Source organism: Trachemys scripta, chromosome 8, assembly GCF_013100865.1.
Source record: "Trachemys scripta elegans isolate TJP31775 chromosome 8, CAS_Tse_1.0, whole genome shotgun sequence".
NCBI classification, from domain to species: domain Eukaryota; kingdom Metazoa; phylum Chordata; order Testudines; family Emydidae; genus Trachemys; species Trachemys scripta.
In genome coordinates, this window is record NC_048305.1 from 94,952,354 (window position 1) to 94,971,611 (window position 19,258).

A 19,258-nucleotide genomic window follows, 5' to 3' on the forward strand; every position below is an offset into this window, starting at 1 on the left:
CACAGCAAAATGTAAACAGTTTCTAAATAGATTTCATAATGTCAGTATGATGTCCCACAAGTACACAGAAGAGTACCCTCCCACACGATTGCTGTGTCCCCCAATCCCTAGAGTGCCTTCACTAATTGCTGCATTCTCACATGCAGAGAAGAAAAGGAACACTTTATTCCTGCGTTGATCAGCTTTAAATTGCTCATCTTCCTTTATAAAAAAAAATAAAAATAAAAAAACATTGCTTCTAGAGGGAAAGATACACTGGAAGAACTTTGCCCTTGTTCATGCCTGCCTTCCAGTAGGCCATACCCACTTTTTATCACTGGGTTGTGAGCATCACTCCATGTTCAAGATGGCAGTGTTGCGGTGTATAATTTGTGCAACCAAATCCTGCTCTTGGTTATACCCCTGCAGGTCAAATGACTTATCTCGGATTGCATGATACAAGTGAAGGCAGAATTTGTCTTGCTCTGTCGATATGGCTCTTGGTCTCCTAAAAGGTGTCTTATCCTCAATCCCAGGAAAATAAAAAGCTTCTTGGTGGGTACAACTTGGTGGTATGAAGAGGCTCTCTCCTCTTCCTCCCATCTCCACTGTGCTGTTATTGATGGGAATTGTTCCGAGGTAGTAAGGTTAGCTTTTCCATGGGAAGTCATGTACTGGAAGTGGTTTGAAAGTGTTGGTTTCTAGTTGTGCAGGCAATATTCTGTAAAGACCTCACAACAGTACCAAAACCAATTGTGACTACTTGGTTGGATTATCATAATTATGTTTTTCAGAGCTTGTACATTATTTGGAGCTGGTTCAGAGTGCAGTAGCCCATAGGCTTACTGGTTTGGTCAACCATAATCAGATTATGCCTTCCCAGCATTATTTATCTTGGATGCCTCTGAAATACTGGACTGATTTTGAGTTGGCAGTGCTAGTTCTTAAAGTCTTTAACTGTGTATATTCTAGTAACGTTAGAGAACTTGACTTTGGTCCTAATCCGAGCAGGTATCTTCACTTGTCCAGCAACCTTCTGTTAGCATTCTGCTTTCACACCTTAGCATGGTTGGCAATTGAATGAATTTGCTGTATATTGCTAAACTCATTCCTCCAATATCTGAGTCACTCTAAGAAAAAACAAACAAAACAGTACCTCAACCTTTCTTTCCCCCAGTGGTTTCCTTTTAGTAATTTCACTTCCTTTCTTTCCCTTTTCCTGGACCGGACATTTGTGTTTATTTTTGCATTTTATTATTTATATAACAACGTATTTTTTGAATGGTAAATGTTTTTAAACATGTGTATTGCACCCCTAGCACTTTGATTGGGCAGAGGGTGAGTGGATGTAGCTCTAAAAAATAAAACAATTATTGTGATGTTATGATTCTCTGTGGTGCCATATACAAGAGGTGCACAAGCCCCATTTTCTGGCCTCTGGAATTCTTTTTGATGTAGGGGTGTTTTTCTTCTTATTAATGTTTTGCCCAAGGGCGAGTGGCGGTAGTAGTCTTTTCATTTCTGCCTCCTGCCGCTGCTTTGACAATAGCAACAGCAGCAGGAGGCAAAAATGAAAGGAACAAATTGAAAGAAGCACTTTGCCACTGTTGTAATTTTGAAATTGACAGCATTTTTTTTGCCCAAAGTCTCAAGAAAAAGCTGCTTTCCTCTTTGCCTCCTATTGCTTTTCCAGCAGGGAGAGACATTCTGTGATGCTGGAGAGGCAGTGGGAGGCCAACATGAAAATAATTTTCTTCCTGAAACACTGGATTGCAAAACATGAACAATTTCCAAAGGAAAGCAGTGCTACGGGTTTTGTTTTTTTTATTGCCCGTAGGGGCAGAAATGGAAAGAAACCTGCTGCCACAGCTCCCCAAATGGGCACCCTCCAGAAGGCCACTGGAGTGCTCCTCTCAGTGGCATTGTGGTAAACATTAGTAGGAGATGAGGTGGAGTGAGCGCAGAAGCAGGCAAAGGACCTGCATGCTGCATTTGACAGTGGTTTAAACTGAGTTACAGAAGCTCCCTTCCCCAGTCCAGCCATTCCCTGAAAGAAACAAAACCCCAGTGATTTTTCATTGTTTATTAGGATTAGCTAATCCAGTCAGAGAATAGAAACAACACTACACAATTTACTTGGTCCAAAACAAATCACAAATACTCACAGTTCACAATCAGGCCATAAGATAGAAAGCTTCTTGTCACACAGGATGCTTCAAACAAATTTGTAGCTCTTGCAACTCGTTTAGGGATGATTCACACACAGAAAAAAAGGGCTAAATTCACCAAACAAAAAATCACTTGCAGTTTTTTTTAACCAGTTTTGTTTTACAATCCCATTTGCCATGATTGTGCAAATCACTGATGCTGCTAGCTATTGGCCAAAGGGGGTAAAAATGTAGATCCTGCCAGTGGGCAGTGTCTTCAACTTCATGTTACAGCTGTTTGGGCTATTTCTTGTTTTCTTGGCCATTTAATTTACGCTTTTTAGCTATTTTCAAAGGAAATATATATTTTTCTCTTTGAACATGTATGAGAGATTTGTCGACTCTAAACAGAACCCCTTCTTAACTGACTCTTCCTGCTGCGTTGGGGAATTAACACATCCCTTAAGGGAACACGAGAATGTGGCTTTGGGGTTGGGGTTGGTCCTGCTTTGAGCAGGGGGTTGGACTAAATGACCTCCCGAGGCCTTTGTTTTTACATGTCATATCAGAAATGCACAACTGGCGTTCAGGTCCTGGCAGGTAGGTGAGAAAGGAACTGACTTACCCCTCTCTTTTTAATACTACTGTATTTATTTTTCATTTGTTATCTATTTTGATTTTTAAAGTATTTTCACTTATCTTTAAATGGTAAGAGAAGACATAAATTATTCTTTTGTTGACCTCCATTATGATTTTGAAGAGCAAAGTCTGCAGAAATCCCCTGTATTGTACATAAGGCATCATTTTTTATTAATAAGCTCTGACAGTGAAAGATTACATCAATTTTAAAATGAATTTTTGACCAGTTTAGCTTCCTGTAATTCCCGAGAGCATATTAAATAAACCTAATGAGCCAAACTTACTTCTTATTTAAACCCTCGGGAACTCTTCTGACTTCAGTAGAAGTCCCTGCAGAATATGGGGTGCTAAATTGTTTTCTGTATCAGAGAAGACTGCCTATGCCATGCACACCCTGACAAAACAGCTTTCCAAGATTTATGAAGACTCGCATGGTACAGAACTGGAAAGGAAGTTTAATTACACCTGGCTTCTGGTCATTTCTCCATTTTAGGATGTGACCATATGCTCTGCCCTTAAAAGTCTATCTCAGAAAATAAAATGAATCAGTAAGCCTTTTAACTAAAATTAAAGTGAATGATTTGTCGTCTATCGTTGCATCCATTACCCGAGGAATGTAAGTGTTTAGTCATTGTCACTTCTGATGTGCTTACCCTAACCTTGCTATCACTGAGATTTATCTAAAAGTTTAATCAAATGTAATTTTATACTAAGGCCTTCTCAGTAAATAATTGAGTTGTCCTCTCATCTTAGTCACAAATACTTCTTTGTACTGGTAAGAAATAGTTTAATCAGTTACTAGTCTATGAAGCCTTCCTGCCTTGAAGACATAAGACAGGATGAAATGTACCTCTCATTTTGTACTAGCACATGAACAGAGTACAAAATGTTAATTTCTAAAAAAAAAAGATTTGACTTATACAATTTGACTTCACCTTGAAAGTCACATCTTCTATTTGGGGAAGCTCTAGTAAGGTGGCAGACTGCAAACAAATGTGGAACGACTGCTTGCTTATATATTTATTATATCCTTTGTTCCAGAAATTGGGATGTCCATATACATTTGAATACAATAATTCCGTTCAAGTACTAATAATCCAAAATGCCATAAAGCTAGAGTAGAGTTTACAGTGAATGACAATGATAAACAAGTGGAAAGTACTACTGAGAGGATTGTCTAAATAACTTTATAGATATCCTTGTATTTCTGCTTAAATTTACAGGTAATATTTTAAATCTAATCCTAATGGAAGTTCACTGAGAATGCAAAATTTCTTTTTATCTTTTTAAATATTTCTCACGTTGTGCACAATTCTGTTTCCACTGAAGTCAGGGGAGTTTTTTTCCCCACTGGAATCAGGATGGAAGTTGTTGCATGTGTCTCCTGTGGTTCTCTTTGTTAAAAAGTGTTGGAACCCTACACGGAGTTGCAAGTTCATTCCTGTTGACAAGCTGAGGCAGGTGTGGCTCTTAGAGTTCACCATAACTGTAAAGCAGGTGGGAGCAGCCCTCCAGCAGAGTGGGATTGGGCCTGGGGAAGACTCCGAGGGAAGAAGCTGCCAAGGTTGAGGCTTCGTGTAGCATTATCTTCGGAATATTTGTTTGTTAATGAAGCAGGTCGCAGTAGGGGTGACTTTTTAACTCTACCGCAAGCAGGTAGCTTTTGCTTGGAGCTGGATGGTGACTGTTAGAAGATCCGTGTTGGGAGTGGAAGGGAAACATTTTGCACTGGTAGGGTTCTAGTAACACTCACATTCCATGATAGGGAGTGTAGTATAAGAGCATAGAGAGATGGTAGATGTTGGGTATTTTTAATCCTGTCATGCCTTTAAAACTTGTCAACCTTTTGGGGGACTTGGATTACATTTCACTATATGAATAGTTATTTCAGTTGCTTGAAAACTATCTTTCAAAACATAGTTTAAATTCAAGTTTTTCATTTCATTTTCATTTCAAAGTATGTCTTCATTTAGAGGATAACAATGATTCATGTTATTATTATATGCAGATCTTGGACATGCAAGGCTAGGCCCACCCAAAACTAAAGGCCCGCCCCTTCAGCTAATGGGGAAGAGCCGGTAAGCCAGGGCCACAAATGAGTATGTGGGGCAACAAATGAAAAGCAGGAATGGTAGTGAAGTCAAAGGTTGAAAATCAGGGAACCAGAGGGGGACACCAAGCATAGAAATCTGGACAGTGCCCACTGCTCCTCCAGGCATCTAAGGAACTCTGCCTGGAGATTTGATCGGACAAGGAAATGGAAATAGGCCCCACAATCACAGAGCCCACACACCCCATCCAGCTTCCTCCTCCTGGTATGATGGGTGGCCATCTTGGCCAGCACCAGGAGGAGGTTGACAAAGAGGTCCCGCGACTGTGTGGGCCCACAAATGGGGTGTGTGTTTATCAGGAGGTGCAGGGAAAAGTGCAGCAGGAACCTCAGTAAGAGGTTCTGGAGGAGCTGGAAGAGGGGCTGCAACCGGACATACCCTACAGAAATGTGCGCCAGGATCTCCCTCTCATGGCAGAAGGGACACGTGCAGGGGGAGTTTGTGAACCATTCCAGGTACATGCCCGTGCTCATGGCACCATGGAGGAGCTGCCAACTAATATGCCCAGTTGGCCATGGAACCGGAGTGGAGTACAGGCTGGTCCACTGGGGTTCCTTGCCCTCCTTCTTGGTGTCAGGGTGGGATGTGAGGCTGAGGAAGTGGATAGCATGAAACAAGAGCATGTACAGATGTTTTCTGGACATCGTGCAGAGGTGAACTGGCTGCACATTGTGGCGTATTGGGGGCAGCCAGGGAGGCTTGCAGGACAGGGGCCTGATGACAACTTCTGGAGGACCGTGGGTGAGAGGTTGGTGGGGAGCAACCTCCTGCAGGAGATGCTAGAAAAAAGCAAGAGAAGCAAATGGCAAGGCTTCCCTCGTCTTCTGAAGCACATGGCAGGGGACATGCAGGGTGGACAGCCTTGTGCTCTGCCCATGAGGTCCACCCAGTACTAAGCTTATTTGTCTGGTGTGTAAAATAAAAGATATATTATACTCTCCTGAGATGCTGTGGACTGTAGAAATTAAATGCTAACCAAGCTCATAATAATGAACAGCAAATTCTGTGGGAAGCCTTTTGAATACATTTTAGAGAAGAATTACCCTGATGATATAGGAAATTAAACTATATGTACATATGGTGCAAGACATTTCTGCTTTATTGTTTAGCTTTGTGCAGGAGATACTGAGAAAATTTATCTGCTGTCTTTCAAATATTAATATAATTACATATTTCCACTTTGCTGCAGTAATAAAACTAAAATAAACCCAATATGTTCAGAGAAAAAACAGTTTTCTGTATCTCCATGTCTTTGAATAATATTGCTATTTAGAAATACCACTATGGGATCTAGCAATCCTGTTCCCAATGAATTTAGTGAGGATGCAGAATCTAGATATTTAGAAATTCCTCTTCCAGAAATGCACAAGTTCACTAGAGGGGGAAACGAGGAAATTTGATAACAGCTTCAGCACATTTCCTGTTTGTTGTTGTTTTTCTGTTTTTGTTTTGTGTGGGTTTTTAAAAATTGTTTAAGTTCCCTGTACCAGACTGTCTTTCGCATACCAAAAAGAAACTGGAAAGTAATTTGGACTGTGGTTTCTGAGATATTACAGTCTCAACAAACATTTTGTGCTGCTTGCTTCTTCTGGATCCAGTTCCCATGAAATCAATGGGAAAACTTGCCTGACTGCAGGACAGATTCCTGTTAGAGTAAGCGTTTTATTTGAGCTGCTAGTGTAATATTGTGTATATATAAAACAAAAAGAAAATAAAACGTATAGAGCATATAGCTACACATGAATATTGAAGTTTATGCTCAGTTGAACTTTAAAATGCATGATTATGTTAAAAAATGGTGGGCCAAGTCTTCAGCGGGTTTCAATTGAAGTAAACGTCCTTTAATATAGTTACACCAGTCTACACCAGATGAAGATCTGTGATGTGTATATGTGTGTGTACCTCTGTAGATAGGGGCATACATATACACACACTGAATGGGAAACCTCTTTTACTTGGCATTTAACTCTCTTACCCATGGTGTCCAGTATGCACTGCCTTAGATGTCATTCTGAACAGCAGTGTATGTATTCTTCATTGCCTCGGTGCTATAGAAATCCTAATTGTCTCCATGAAAATGTAGACTGTTTACAGTTGTGTGCCATTGGTTTAGATCCCTGTGAAATCTAAAAATAAAGAAGTTATTTCAATTTATAATTTGAAAGTATGGTGGATACAACTTTGACAGTTTATTAGTATAAAAGACAGTGGTGTGTCATTCTTCAGAGAATTGACTCCTGGAGGCATGTTATTGACTTTGCTGATAACATCACTATATATTTTATACACTTAAAAATCAAGAAATTTACATTATGCCCTAAGGGGGGCGGGTATATATTTAAATAAAGACTATAGCCATTTCCAGCGTTATCAGTTTAGTTTACTGGATGCTGTTAAAACTGCTTAGTGCAGTATATTAGCGTAAAGAAAAGGCAACAATAAAACTTCTTTCTTCTATGATGGTTTGTTATTTTTATTCCTTCTTATGAAATATACTCATTTGCAAAGTCTCCAGGTGAATGTACGGAATTTAACACAAAGTTACCACGTCAATACAACATTAACATGGAGCTCTGTTAGACCAGGAGTCAAGGTCAGGTGGGACTTCAAATTCATGCCCACAGCTGAGTGTGAGTTCTACTGATACATACAGTCAACTGATGGGAAGTGGCTGGAGGATAAACCTCGGATGACCATTTTGTCAATCTCTAATTTGCAAAATTTGGTGTATTAGCTGGAGTCTGATAGTCAAAAAATGTGTACATTCATTCAAGTATCTTTATACTACCTGCTGTAATCATATTTCTGGAGTAAGTCTTCAAATCAAAGTGTGTGTTCAACTGCAGTTATTATGCTGTTCTAATCGTAACCCTGTTCGGTCCTATCCGTGCTGGCAGAATCCTAAAGCAAGTTAAAGTAACTACTTCTTGGGTAGGAATCTTGGAAGTATCTCAACTGCCTGCTGTCATGTTAATATGTTTAAAATCGGATTGGCTACAATAACTTATTTTTCACCTGATCTTTATAACAGTTTATAGAAAGCATGTGTAGCTGTAACCTCATGGAACTGAGAGTCAGGACCTTGGGTTTTGTGTTTGGCTCTGCCACTGTTTGTTTTGTGATTTTTTTTTAGCAAGTTCTTAACCTCTGTTCCACCCATTCCCCAGTAGTAAAATGAGGGGTATTGCTGTATTTACCTTACCGGGGTGGGGCGAGTCTTAATTTAATTACTGTAAAATACAGTGCCTTGAATAAAATGCACTAGACATGTGCAAACTATCTATTTACTTTTATTGTTGATTTATGGACTTAGATAAAATAGTCTTAAATCCTGTCCGGGATAACAAAGATGTCTCTACTTTGGATGCAGACTTAGAAACACAGTTATGTTGAAAGGCTCTGGGGATTTATCAGTTGAGTGAAAAGGGTAAAGAGGTTTAGGTGTAATGTTCTAACTCAACAGCAAAGGTCACACCATTCCAGGTCACAGGGGAACAGTGGTGGATCCAACTGGAACATGTAGTTTGGCTTAAAGGAGAACGGCAGCGTATATGGGGATTGACTTGATCATTACCAGTGCATTTATGTATTAAAGGGCCACTGTGAATTTAAAATGCATATGCTGCAGACAAAACATTTTTGCCTATCTTAACACTGAAACCTTTAGAAATAGAAAGTGAATGAATTTTTAAAATCAGATTTGTGTGGCACTTAATGTTGTTTCCATTTTGTATTTTTCTGAGCCTGGGTTATAAAAATCGATCTAATTTTAGTTTACATTTTTGGATTCTTGGTTCTACTGTGTTGGAATACAGATGTTTGCTTACAAACAGCTGTTGACGGTGGGATTTTAGAACAAAAGCTTGAAAAATGTCTTTTGGACTTAGGGTTTGTAAAAGTTTGTTCTTGTGTCATTTAAATTCTCAAGCCATTTAACAGCCTATAAAACAAAATAATTGGGAAGGCTTCAGTCCGGCAGTGAGCTCTGGACGGACCCCTATATCTGCAGGATTGAAGCCTAAATTAGCAACCTACCCTCCATGATGTTCAGGCATCTGTAGTATCAGTTGTAGCAGGAGAATTGCAGAATCCTGTACTCGGATCTCAGCAGATGTGCGATATAGAAAGAAATGTTCTCTGTTAAAGCTGTATTCAATTTGAACAGTATAGTCTGGCAACATTCTGAGATCTGAAACAGGCTTCAATTTGCTTTAAAAGCATTATTGTTTATCTGGGAACTTCCACCCTTTTAAGATAACTTGCATTTTTCTGGAAAGCATAGCTGGGAGTGAAAAACTACAGGCTGAAGCTTCTCTACGTAGTTTCTCATAGTCCACATGAGCAATAAAACGGAGAGACATGAAACAGATGGGGGAGCTTGGGCCCGAGAAGAAGCAGGAGAAAACAAATGGGAAGGGAGTGGTACTGTGGAAGATTTGGGGTGAATGAGTGCAAGAGGGGATGGGAATTGGGGGGCTGAGGAGGAGCAAAAGAAATAGATTGCGGGTGGGTGGAGAGTAAGGCTGGATCTGTTTGTTGTACAGAATAAAATACAGAGCAGTAATTCCATGTTGGAATTCTGGTAACTATACAACTATGGAGGTTTTGTTCTCCAGGTTAATGGGGTTGCTAGGCAGGGGCAGCTCCAGGCACCAGGGCACCAAGTGCGTGCCTGGGGCGGCAAGCGGCGGGGGGCGGCCTGCCGGCCGCCAGAGAACAACATTCAGGCTGCCTTCAGCGGCATGCCTGCGGGAGGTCCGCCAGTCCCACGGTTTCAGCGGCAATTCGGCGGCGGGTACGCCGAAGGCGCGGGACCAGCGGACCTCCCGCAGGTATGCCGCCAAAGGCTGCCTAACTGCCATGCTTGGGGCGGCAAAATACATAGAACCGCCCCTGTTGCTAGGCGTCTGGTTTTCGACCAGAATGCCCGGTCAAAAAGGGACCCCGGCGGCTTCGGTCAGCACTGCTGAATGGGCTGTTAAAAGTCCAGTTGGCGGCACAGCAGGGCTAAGGCAGGCTCCCTGCCTGCCCTGGTTCCGCGCAGCTCCTGGAAGCAGCCGGCATGTTGGGCTTCTAGGCACAGGGGTGGCCACGGGGGCGCCGCATGCTGCCCCCACCCCGACCGCCAGCTCCGCAGCTCCCATTGGCCAGGAACTGCCTCCCACTGGCCATGAACAGAATTACCACCCCATACTTCAGGTATACGCTATTTATGCTGTTTCTAAAACATAGAGGGCCTTGCTTAAGGACTTTAATTAAAAAGTTCCCTTTTAATGGTGGCATATTGAATGAGAGTCTGAACTGTCTGCTGCATAAGTGCCCATCATACAAATGAGACATTCCTTTACCTTAAATCTAAAGTCCTATCTATGCTATAAAGTCAGCTGCATTGGGGAACTTGGTTACAACAGGATAATACTGTTATATCTTGAACAAGGTATACAAGGTTACATCTTGATCAAGGTTACATCTTGCAGTGCAGCTGCCTTCACCAGGAGCTGGGAAAACAGTAAAAATAGAGACCAGTCATGTCCACACTGCAGGAAAGAAACATGTTTGTAACTGTGCTGGGAGACTACCAGGACTTCAGGTACTATATCCATCAATATGGTGGTCCGGTGTAAGAACTTGGGATAGATAGATACCATGTCATAACTAGGTCCCCCAACATGGTTGGTTTGGTTATTTAGACAAGATCTACATTTTCTAGCATACTTCCCAAGTCTACAGGTTTTTTATTCGTGAATTTGTAGCCTTTGCTCATTTTTCATTTCCAGCACACTTTACAATTCCTACATCATTCTTAACTTGCTGACCATCCCCCATCATATATCAAAAAAGCACTTCATTCTGTTTAATCCACTTCTTAATAAATGCAGAATGTACATAAATGAAATGGGTGTTGCCTGTAAGCATACAGAGCCATAGAACGTACGTTAATGAGACTATTAATGTTGTGAATTAGGGTACATTCAGAAAAAATGATCATAGGCTCGAATAGAAATTTGCAAATATCTGAATTGGGTACAAGTTAATGATCATGCTGCAGATACAGAAAGCATTCTAGATCACTTATGAGCATAGAGTGATGGCAATATTAATATTAATTAACAGCTGCTTTTTGCTATAATGAAGATATAAGATTGGAAACTGTGGGTGAGAATGCTTTTTGAATTGGATTTTATTTACTGCAACATAAAATTGACTAGACATGTTGTTTACACATGTGACAGACATGCAGCAAAGCCCACTGATCTGGCTGTGCATTGTTGTGTATCCAGATGTTTTTTCAGGGCTTAGTGTAGCAAATGTTCTTTCATTGCTTTAGCTGTCGATACTGACATCTGCCTCAGCATTTCCCTAAGCCATAATTTTAACATTACTTACAGATTCTGACTCATCATCTATCTGCCATTAGTCTTTTATAAAATATCATTTAAAAGCATGAAGATTCAATCCCTTATTTAATCCCTTTTGGGAATGCAGAGGGGAAACCTAATTGAGGGAGGGAGATAGATGGCAAGGATCGCTTGTCATTGCCCTTATTTTTTAGTAGGTTATAATTCAGCCATAAAATATTTGCCATGAGCTAATATTTGCCATGAAATTTTGCAGGTCACTTGTTCATAATGTGAACTGTAGTGCTTGTGAGTACTCTGGGTGAAGAGGAACTGGAATGAGTCCTTCATTTGTCAATGTTCTTTCTCGTTAATGTTCGCTACATATTTTCCCCGATGAAAATGTTAGAAGGATTTTAATCATGTAAATTGAGAGAATCATAGATTGAGGGAAGAAGTCTAATCAGCTTGGTATATATGTAAATGTAGTTGAGTTGATCGTTATTAATTGCTTTTAAAAAGAAGTCTCTAAATTCTACACATTAGCAGCCAATAGCACAGAAGCAGCTATTAGTTTTTCTTTGCTACTGGAAGAGCCAACGTTTAAAGTGCTGAAATGCAAGTTTTAAAATAGAAATTAGAGCTGGAAGAGACAGAAGCTGCATTTTTTCAACCATGGGTGCCTAACATTAGTTACTTAGATTGTTAGTCATTTGGGGCCAGGGATCATCCTTTTATTCTGTGTTAGTACAGCATCTAGCACAATGAGGTTTTGGTCCGTGTCTGGGCCTTCTAGGTGTTACCACAATATAAATAATAATAATAATAATTAATATAAATCCACAGGTGGGCACTTAAAGAAGTGACCTGATTTTCAAAGGTTCTAAGCATATACTTCTGCCATTGAAGTGCTCAGTCAGCATTTCTAATTTTTATATAGTCCTTTTAATCTTTCTTTCTCAGTAGAGCTGGTCAGAAAATGGGATTTTTTTTTTCTGCAGAAAATTTTGACTTCTCAAAAAAACTAAAAAATTTCATCTGAAAACTGGAAGTTTTCAGGTTCTGGGTTTTGGATTTCTCATTGAAAATCTGAACTCTTTTTCTGATCTGTTTTTACCTCGCAGATCTTTTAGATATTTCAGTTGTCGCTCGTGAGGACATACTGGACTTATCTTATCCGTTGCTTTCTTTTCCAGGAGCAGGTTCAATTACTGCAGGCTAAAGATTGTGCCTGAATCAAAACCTCACATCCAAACACTTCTGAACTTTGTGGAGATTTGGTTTCAGATTTGGATCTGAAGACTGTCACTTGGTCCTGTCACTATTTCACTATGCGTTTTCATTTTTCCTATCCTCTTCTCTCCCGCCCCCATATTCTTGCCTTTCTTTATCTGTGTTACATTACTGTGTTGCTTTTGGTTTGTACCTTATAGTGATGCCTCCTCATGTGGTCCACCTGATTCAGTCTCTCCTGCTTCTGCAAAATGGAAAGCAGCATGTGAATATGTTAACCTCCTAATTCTCACAGAAGAATGGGAGCATAGCACTTCTTTTTTGCGTTAGTAGCTATTTTGTGTGTAGTTAATGCAGCTTGCTTTTAGTAATGCCTGCTTCTCTTATTGGAACCGGTCAGTGTCTAGACTCTCAACTCTTTCTTCTTGTTTGAACTTCCTTCAGGAACTCACCTTTTCATAAGTCAATAGGTTTGTTGGTCACTCCTGCTATTATATTCTCTAATTTGCAATTGCAATCACTCACAAACAAAAAGCTGTATTACCATTCCCAATCAAGAAATTCAAGGTTCTTGATTAAGGTCTTCAACCAGCTCTCAAAAAGACTGATTCCCAAATCAGTCTATTTTCCCCAACCACTCAAGGTAAAGAATCTACTCTTGCTTCTGTAAATGCTCAGGAATAACCCACTTGGGAGCTCATCTGTTTGCTGTCTTTCTAAGAAAGTTCTCCTTCTCATGGTTTGTTATAGGGTTTTTGATTCTCAGCTTTGCTCTGTCACTTGTTTCTGTTTGCCCTTTCAACACCTAACTGTCTGACTCAAAGCAAATTCCTTTTTAATAAGAATCACCCTGTTTCCTCCTCTAGGCTCTGAGTGACTCTGTGTGAATTCCTATTGACATTTATGTTGTTACTATGTATTGAGAAACAAAAATAATAGTACCAGGAAGCAGTAGTTGCCATGACTTTTGAGCAACAAAGTTGCATAAACAGATGATTTTTTTTTTATTTCGTGAAATGGAAATGATAAAATACAAATCCTGACATTACAAATATTACTAGTACAATTGGACAAGTTGGAGTACAGAGAGGCAGTATCATATCGCTATTAGAGGTGGACTCAAGATGCAAAATTCTGATCTGGAGTGAGATTTCCAACACCCTGCATTGATCAGAAGTGTTCAGGTGCATGGGATTTGATTCAGGCTCATCTCTTACTTCTGGAAACTGACATAGCTTGCAAATTTCATGCAGAAGATTTCATACACTTGCAATCCCACTGTATACACATTTGAGGAATATAGGTTTTATTTCACTTGTAAATTGCTCCTAACTTTATGCAGATACTCACATGTGCAGGTACTAAGGCATGAACATAAATTTAACCTTAAACTTACTTGTGAGCGTTTATTTATTTTTTCCTTTTTGGTCACGTGATTTTCAGATTTTCACTTCTGTCTTTTCAGGTCAGGATCGCAGTGAAGCCACTTTAATAAAGAGGTTTAAAGGTGATGGTGTCCGATACAAAGCAAAACTGATTGGGATAGATGAGGTTTCTGCAGCGCGAGGAGACAAGTTATGCCAAGATTCCATGATGAAACTCAAGGTGCAGTGTGACTTTTAATGTTTAAGTGTTACAGAATAAAGTGGGGAGAATTTCAGATTGAACTCTTAGTCGTTCTACTTCCATGGCATTGGGTCAAATCCCCCTTCACTTAGTCCACTGTACACACAGGCGTCATAGAATAGAATTTGGCTAGTTCTGTACAAGGTCCTGACTCTGACATTGATAAGTTGGGGCTTCACCAGGGAGTTGCTTCACATTCTGATGTTAGGAATCCAAGATGGCTCTAGCAGTGATTTTGGTTTAATCTAGGCCTTTAATCTATCTTGCTCTTTTCCTCCCGTGTTGTTCCCCCCGCAACCCCATACCCCACCTAAAATATGGAGGCTTGGATTTGAGGTGTTGGCCCATCTCTAGTTTCTATAGGCAGAAAAACACAATAAATAGTATCCTTAATGTGCTCCCTGAGGAGCTCTACAATCTAGATAGATAACAGACAAGCTGAAGGAAAGGGGCAGGAGGTGACATAAAGCAGCATGAATGAGTAGTGAAGTGCGGCAACACACATCTCAATTTTGTAAATGTTTCCTTACAAGTAAATTGAAAAGAGCTCTGAGCATTTTGTAATGGTGGGGGAGGGTCTGTTTTAAAGGAGGGCCCTTCATTTCTCAAACCAGCATCTGCCACGAGACTCTAATCTGATTCATGTGCGTGTAGGCCCTTTTCCATTCATTGCTTGGTTCCATCTGCCAACAAGCTGTGTGGGAAACCTGTGGCCATCAGGACACCGGGCTCGCCTTTTTTGAGCTTTCTCCCATAGCAATGCCATTTCCATGTCTCCAAGGTGCTTGATTCCTGTAAGCGTAATGGACAGACTTGCCTAAGTAACGTGCGGCGATTAGATCCATCCAGAGCAGGTGGTCTCACAAATTCATATGCTTGTCTTTTGAGCTAGAGCTCCTAGCTCTTACCATGTAACATGAGGGAATCATTCCTCTTCATTTTAATATTCATGCCCTTCTGCTGAAGTGTTATGTTATCTTTGACATTCTGTTCAAGCTCCAGTAAAGCCATCCTGGTCTAGTGGTCTGAGTGGGGAACTTGGGAACCAGCGACACCTGAGTTTTAGCACTGGCTCTGGCATTAAGTGGCTGTATGGCCTTGGGCAAGTCACGTAACCTTTCTGTGTCTCAGTTTCCTCATCTGTAAAATGGGGATAATAATACTGATTTCATACCGGCGTAGTCAGGATTAATTTGTTAATGTTTGCAAAGTATTTTGAAGCTGCAAAGCATTAGGCTAAGTATTTTTATTTATTCACAAATGTAATTTGTGACACTGAATCCTAGGCTGGTAGCATTGGTAACTGACAGAAGTAGGACTCTGAAGATGGAAAGAGAAGTTGCTATGTGAGTGCCAGGTTATGTTTCAGCTGTAATAATATGCAGAATGCACAAATAGCAAGTCCACCCACTCGACAGAAGAGTCCAATAATAGGGTAAGTCCACTAGACAAAAGGAGAATAAACAGAAAAGACACCCCATTTTTTCAATCAAGGCTATTGTTAACTTGCAAAGAAGATCTTTCTTTAAAAATGAAAGGTCAGTTGGCTCATTCTGTTCCATGAATGAGAGAGCCTTTTTCCTCTTGCCTTATTAAAAAACTAAGTAAGAAAAAATAAAATTTGCAGAGCGAAAAAGCCTTCTAGAAATCACAGGTTATCTTCAGCTCAATAAGAACAAATTCCAAGGAGGACTGGATGGCTCAGGGAATTGATAAGAGTTTCTGTGTGGATCATGCATCAAACGGGCTGTGAGGAACATGAAGAAAATTAGTATCGGGGGGAAAAGGGCGGAAGACGATGGTGCGGGGGAGGCGCAACCTGGATTGGCCTTTAAATTGTGGCTGCATATAGTAAGGAAGAGCTTGTGCTTGTTTTTAAGAAGGGCTGGCCTAGAAGCCAGAGAGAAGCATCAAGTGCTCAACTCCTCTGAAGTGATGCCCCCGCTTTTTATTGTGTGTGGGCATCTACTAGAAAATAAAACAAAAAATAGTGAAATCAACCCAACCATTCTTTGTCTCAACAGGGAATTGTTGCTGCGGCTCGTTCGAAAGGAGAACATAAACAGAAAATATTTTTAACTGTCTCCTTTGGCGGAATCAAAATCTTTGATGAAAAGACAGGAGTAAGTAAAATAATCACATGATGGAACAAACTTGAATCTTGTGATGGATGTATCTGTAAAAGCTTTTCCTAGGTGGGCAGTAATATCACACTGACATAGGAACACATAAACAACAAGGAGTCCATCTTAAGGTGCCACCGGACTCCTTGTTGTTTTTGTGGATACAGACTACCCCCTGATATATGAACACATAAAGCATCTGGCAAACTTGATAAAGCTTTATCGTATATCAAAGCAAGCCGTTAGTTTACTCAGGTGCAAGGGAATTACACTAGAGTTTGTTATAGAGCCTGATCCTGAGTACCTCATGTGCCTACATGTTCTCTGGGTAGGGCCCATAACGTATTGTGGGTGGAGGTGTCAAATAACTGCTCTACAGTCAGATCGTGTTGGTTTAGTCTGAAGAGGTGAGGGTGAATATACTTGTATTTTGGCAGGATTGGTGTATTACATACTAAAGAGCACCTGTGATAAGTTGTTTGCAATTCACATTTAACCTGCTTTAAAATTGTTAAGATATAATGGAAGAAAATACCATCAATTTGCTTGGGAGGAAAATGCAGCTGCGTGTTATAGTTCTAGCAAAAATAATGGTTCATGTTCCTCCTTATTGTTTGATACTATTTGATGTTATCAATAATTATATTCCCTATTTTCACAAAGCAGAAGTAAAGGTTCTTACAGCAAAGAAATGTGAATATAAAGAACCTGCTTATAAAGACAATTGGCCACAAACAGAAAAGATTGACCGTTGTCAGAGAATTATCTCTGTGTAGAAGTTATCAAAGCAAATAGAATTATGCTCACAAATAAGAATGTGGGTAGTTATGGAAATATTAGGTAAATAATAACAAATGATACGCAAAGGGATACATTCTATGCCCTGCTCATAGCTAGAGGAGCTGGACTGGGCAAGGATGAGGAAGGAATTCTCCTTCCCCTATAAGGCCACCAACGATACAGTTACACTATAGCTTGGGAACATTCTTCCCAATTTGGGTACCCCAACATGCGCTAGCTCTCCACAAGCTAGCCCACTAAAAATAACAGTGTAGCAACTTGGATTAACTGCCAGATTTATGTACCCAGGGGGGCTGGGTAGGCTTTTACTCAGGTGGCTAGTCCAAGCCACCGCCCGTGCTAGCCTTTGCTATGCTGGTATTTGTAGCATGTTGGCTCAAGCAGAGCTAGTGTGTGTCTGTCTACCTGAGCTAGGAAACACACTGCCATCTGCAGTGTAGACATACTTAGTGTGTCTCTAGACTGGCAGCCCCGTAGCTGCAATCCATAATACGGATCACCTATGGTGGGAGGATAGAAGGATCTGTGAATTCCCTGTGCACCCTGCTCCCAAATCTACTTCTTCTCTGCATACAACCATACAGTTGGTGCACACAGAGCTAATAACTGCATCACCCTTTGCATTGCTCTCCAGAATCTGGTTTCATCCTTATGCAGTGAAGCCATAGTGATTCCAGTGCCATAAGGAGGCTCTAGGACTGCAGTGGCAAGGATGGGATGTGCCTAAAACATCTTTGTTTTGTTCCTAACAGCAGCTGTCAGATCCATACATTCAGAAGGGGAAAAATCATGATCACTGTCTCACACAGTGCTCCTGTTGGCAACAGTGAGGGTGTCCCATTCACTGCAATGACAGGAAAGTAATCATGATTTCATCAAGCAAACAATTGCCACAAAATTCAGAACTTTTATAGCGATACATAATCATGGGGGGAGGGATAGCTTAGTGGTTTGAGCATTGGCCTGCTAAACCCAGGATTGTGAGCTCAATCCTTGAGGGGGCCATTTAGGGAACTGGGGTAAAAATCTGTCTGGGGATTGGTCCTGCTTTGAGCAGAGGGTTGGACTAGATGACCTTCTGAGGTCCCTTCCAACCCTGATATTCTATGATTCTATGATTAGCAGAAGAGGTTTCTGTCATGTGTATTGGAATGGGGTGTGTGTGTAGTAAATACAGATTTAAAAGTATAAGTTTGACTGTTCAGATTTCAAAAAGCAAAGACTAAAGGCTGGTCCACAAGCATCTGGTATAGTAAGTCACAAGAGATTTCGTCGCTTTGTGCTATTTCTGCCCTGGCATGCTCACGTATGATTTTTTTTTCCCCACTGCATTAAAAGAAATCTAAGCAAAACATGATTCCACCTAGAAAATAACGACACAACATTCTGACAAACTGATTTTGATCCTAATTAAGAAGATCTTTACAGTAGTTGAAGCCCTGTCTTGAATTTTAAAAGGTTTTTTATTTAATTTATTAACTATTTAACTATGTAATGTGATGCCAGAAATAAAACCGAGCTGGTGATAGATGGAATTAACTTTGATCATACAAATTAAGTAGCATATAATCATTGTCATTGACCTCATTAGTACATAATATGCATAGTTTATGATATGGTCATCTGGACAGTATTCTGTATGGACACAAATGCAATACGTATACTGTATTGCACACAAAAAATGATGTTACAAGGACATAAATAAGGTTGCAAAGCAGAGGTGATGCATGGGGGGGAGCACGACTCAAGCTGTTGGGGGAAGGAGACGAACCTTTAAATTGTGCTCCCCCAATATCAGCAGGTATCAGTCATCTGTGTTGCAAAGTCAAGCACTAAAAAAGTTAGGAAATGCCAGAATTAAGATTGCCTTAATTCAGCTACCTTGTGTGTAGGTATTATGACAGTCTTTTGTTACATGATCACACGTTTTTTTCAGAGGATCCCTCCCTCACTTAGTGCACAAGAGAAACAATGCTCACATAATGAGCAGCTATTCAATATGTTCTTTTCTCTTCGTTGTTCAGCTAATGTACTCAATGCTTTTTTTGCCTCTGTCTTCACAAACAAGATCAGCTCCCAGACTGCTGCACTGGGCAGCACAATATGGGGAGAAGGTGACCAGCCCTCTGTGGAGAAAGAAGTGGTTTGGGACTATTTAGAAAAACTAGACATACACAAGTCCATGGGGCCGGATGCGCTGCATCCGAGGGTGCTAAAGGAGTTGGCGGATGAGATTGCAGAGCCATTAGCCATTATTTTTG

General features: G+C 40.5%; 1 protein-coding gene across 8 annotated transcripts in view; it reads left to right on the top strand.

The window, feature by feature from the left end:
- DAB1 (DAB adaptor protein 1) overlaps positions 1-19,258 on the top strand; it is a 706,595-nt gene that overhangs the window by 593,258 nt on the left and 94,079 nt on the right. For all 8 annotated transcript variants that reach the window (XM_034779101.1, XM_034779102.1, XM_034779096.1 and 5 more), the window contains 2 exons: positions 13,913-14,052; positions 16,098-16,196. In XM_034779101.1, the coding sequence (XP_034634992.1) occupies positions 13,913-14,052; positions 16,098-16,196 (239 nt within the window). The remainder of the gene's footprint in view (positions 1-13,912; positions 14,053-16,097; positions 16,197-19,258) is intronic.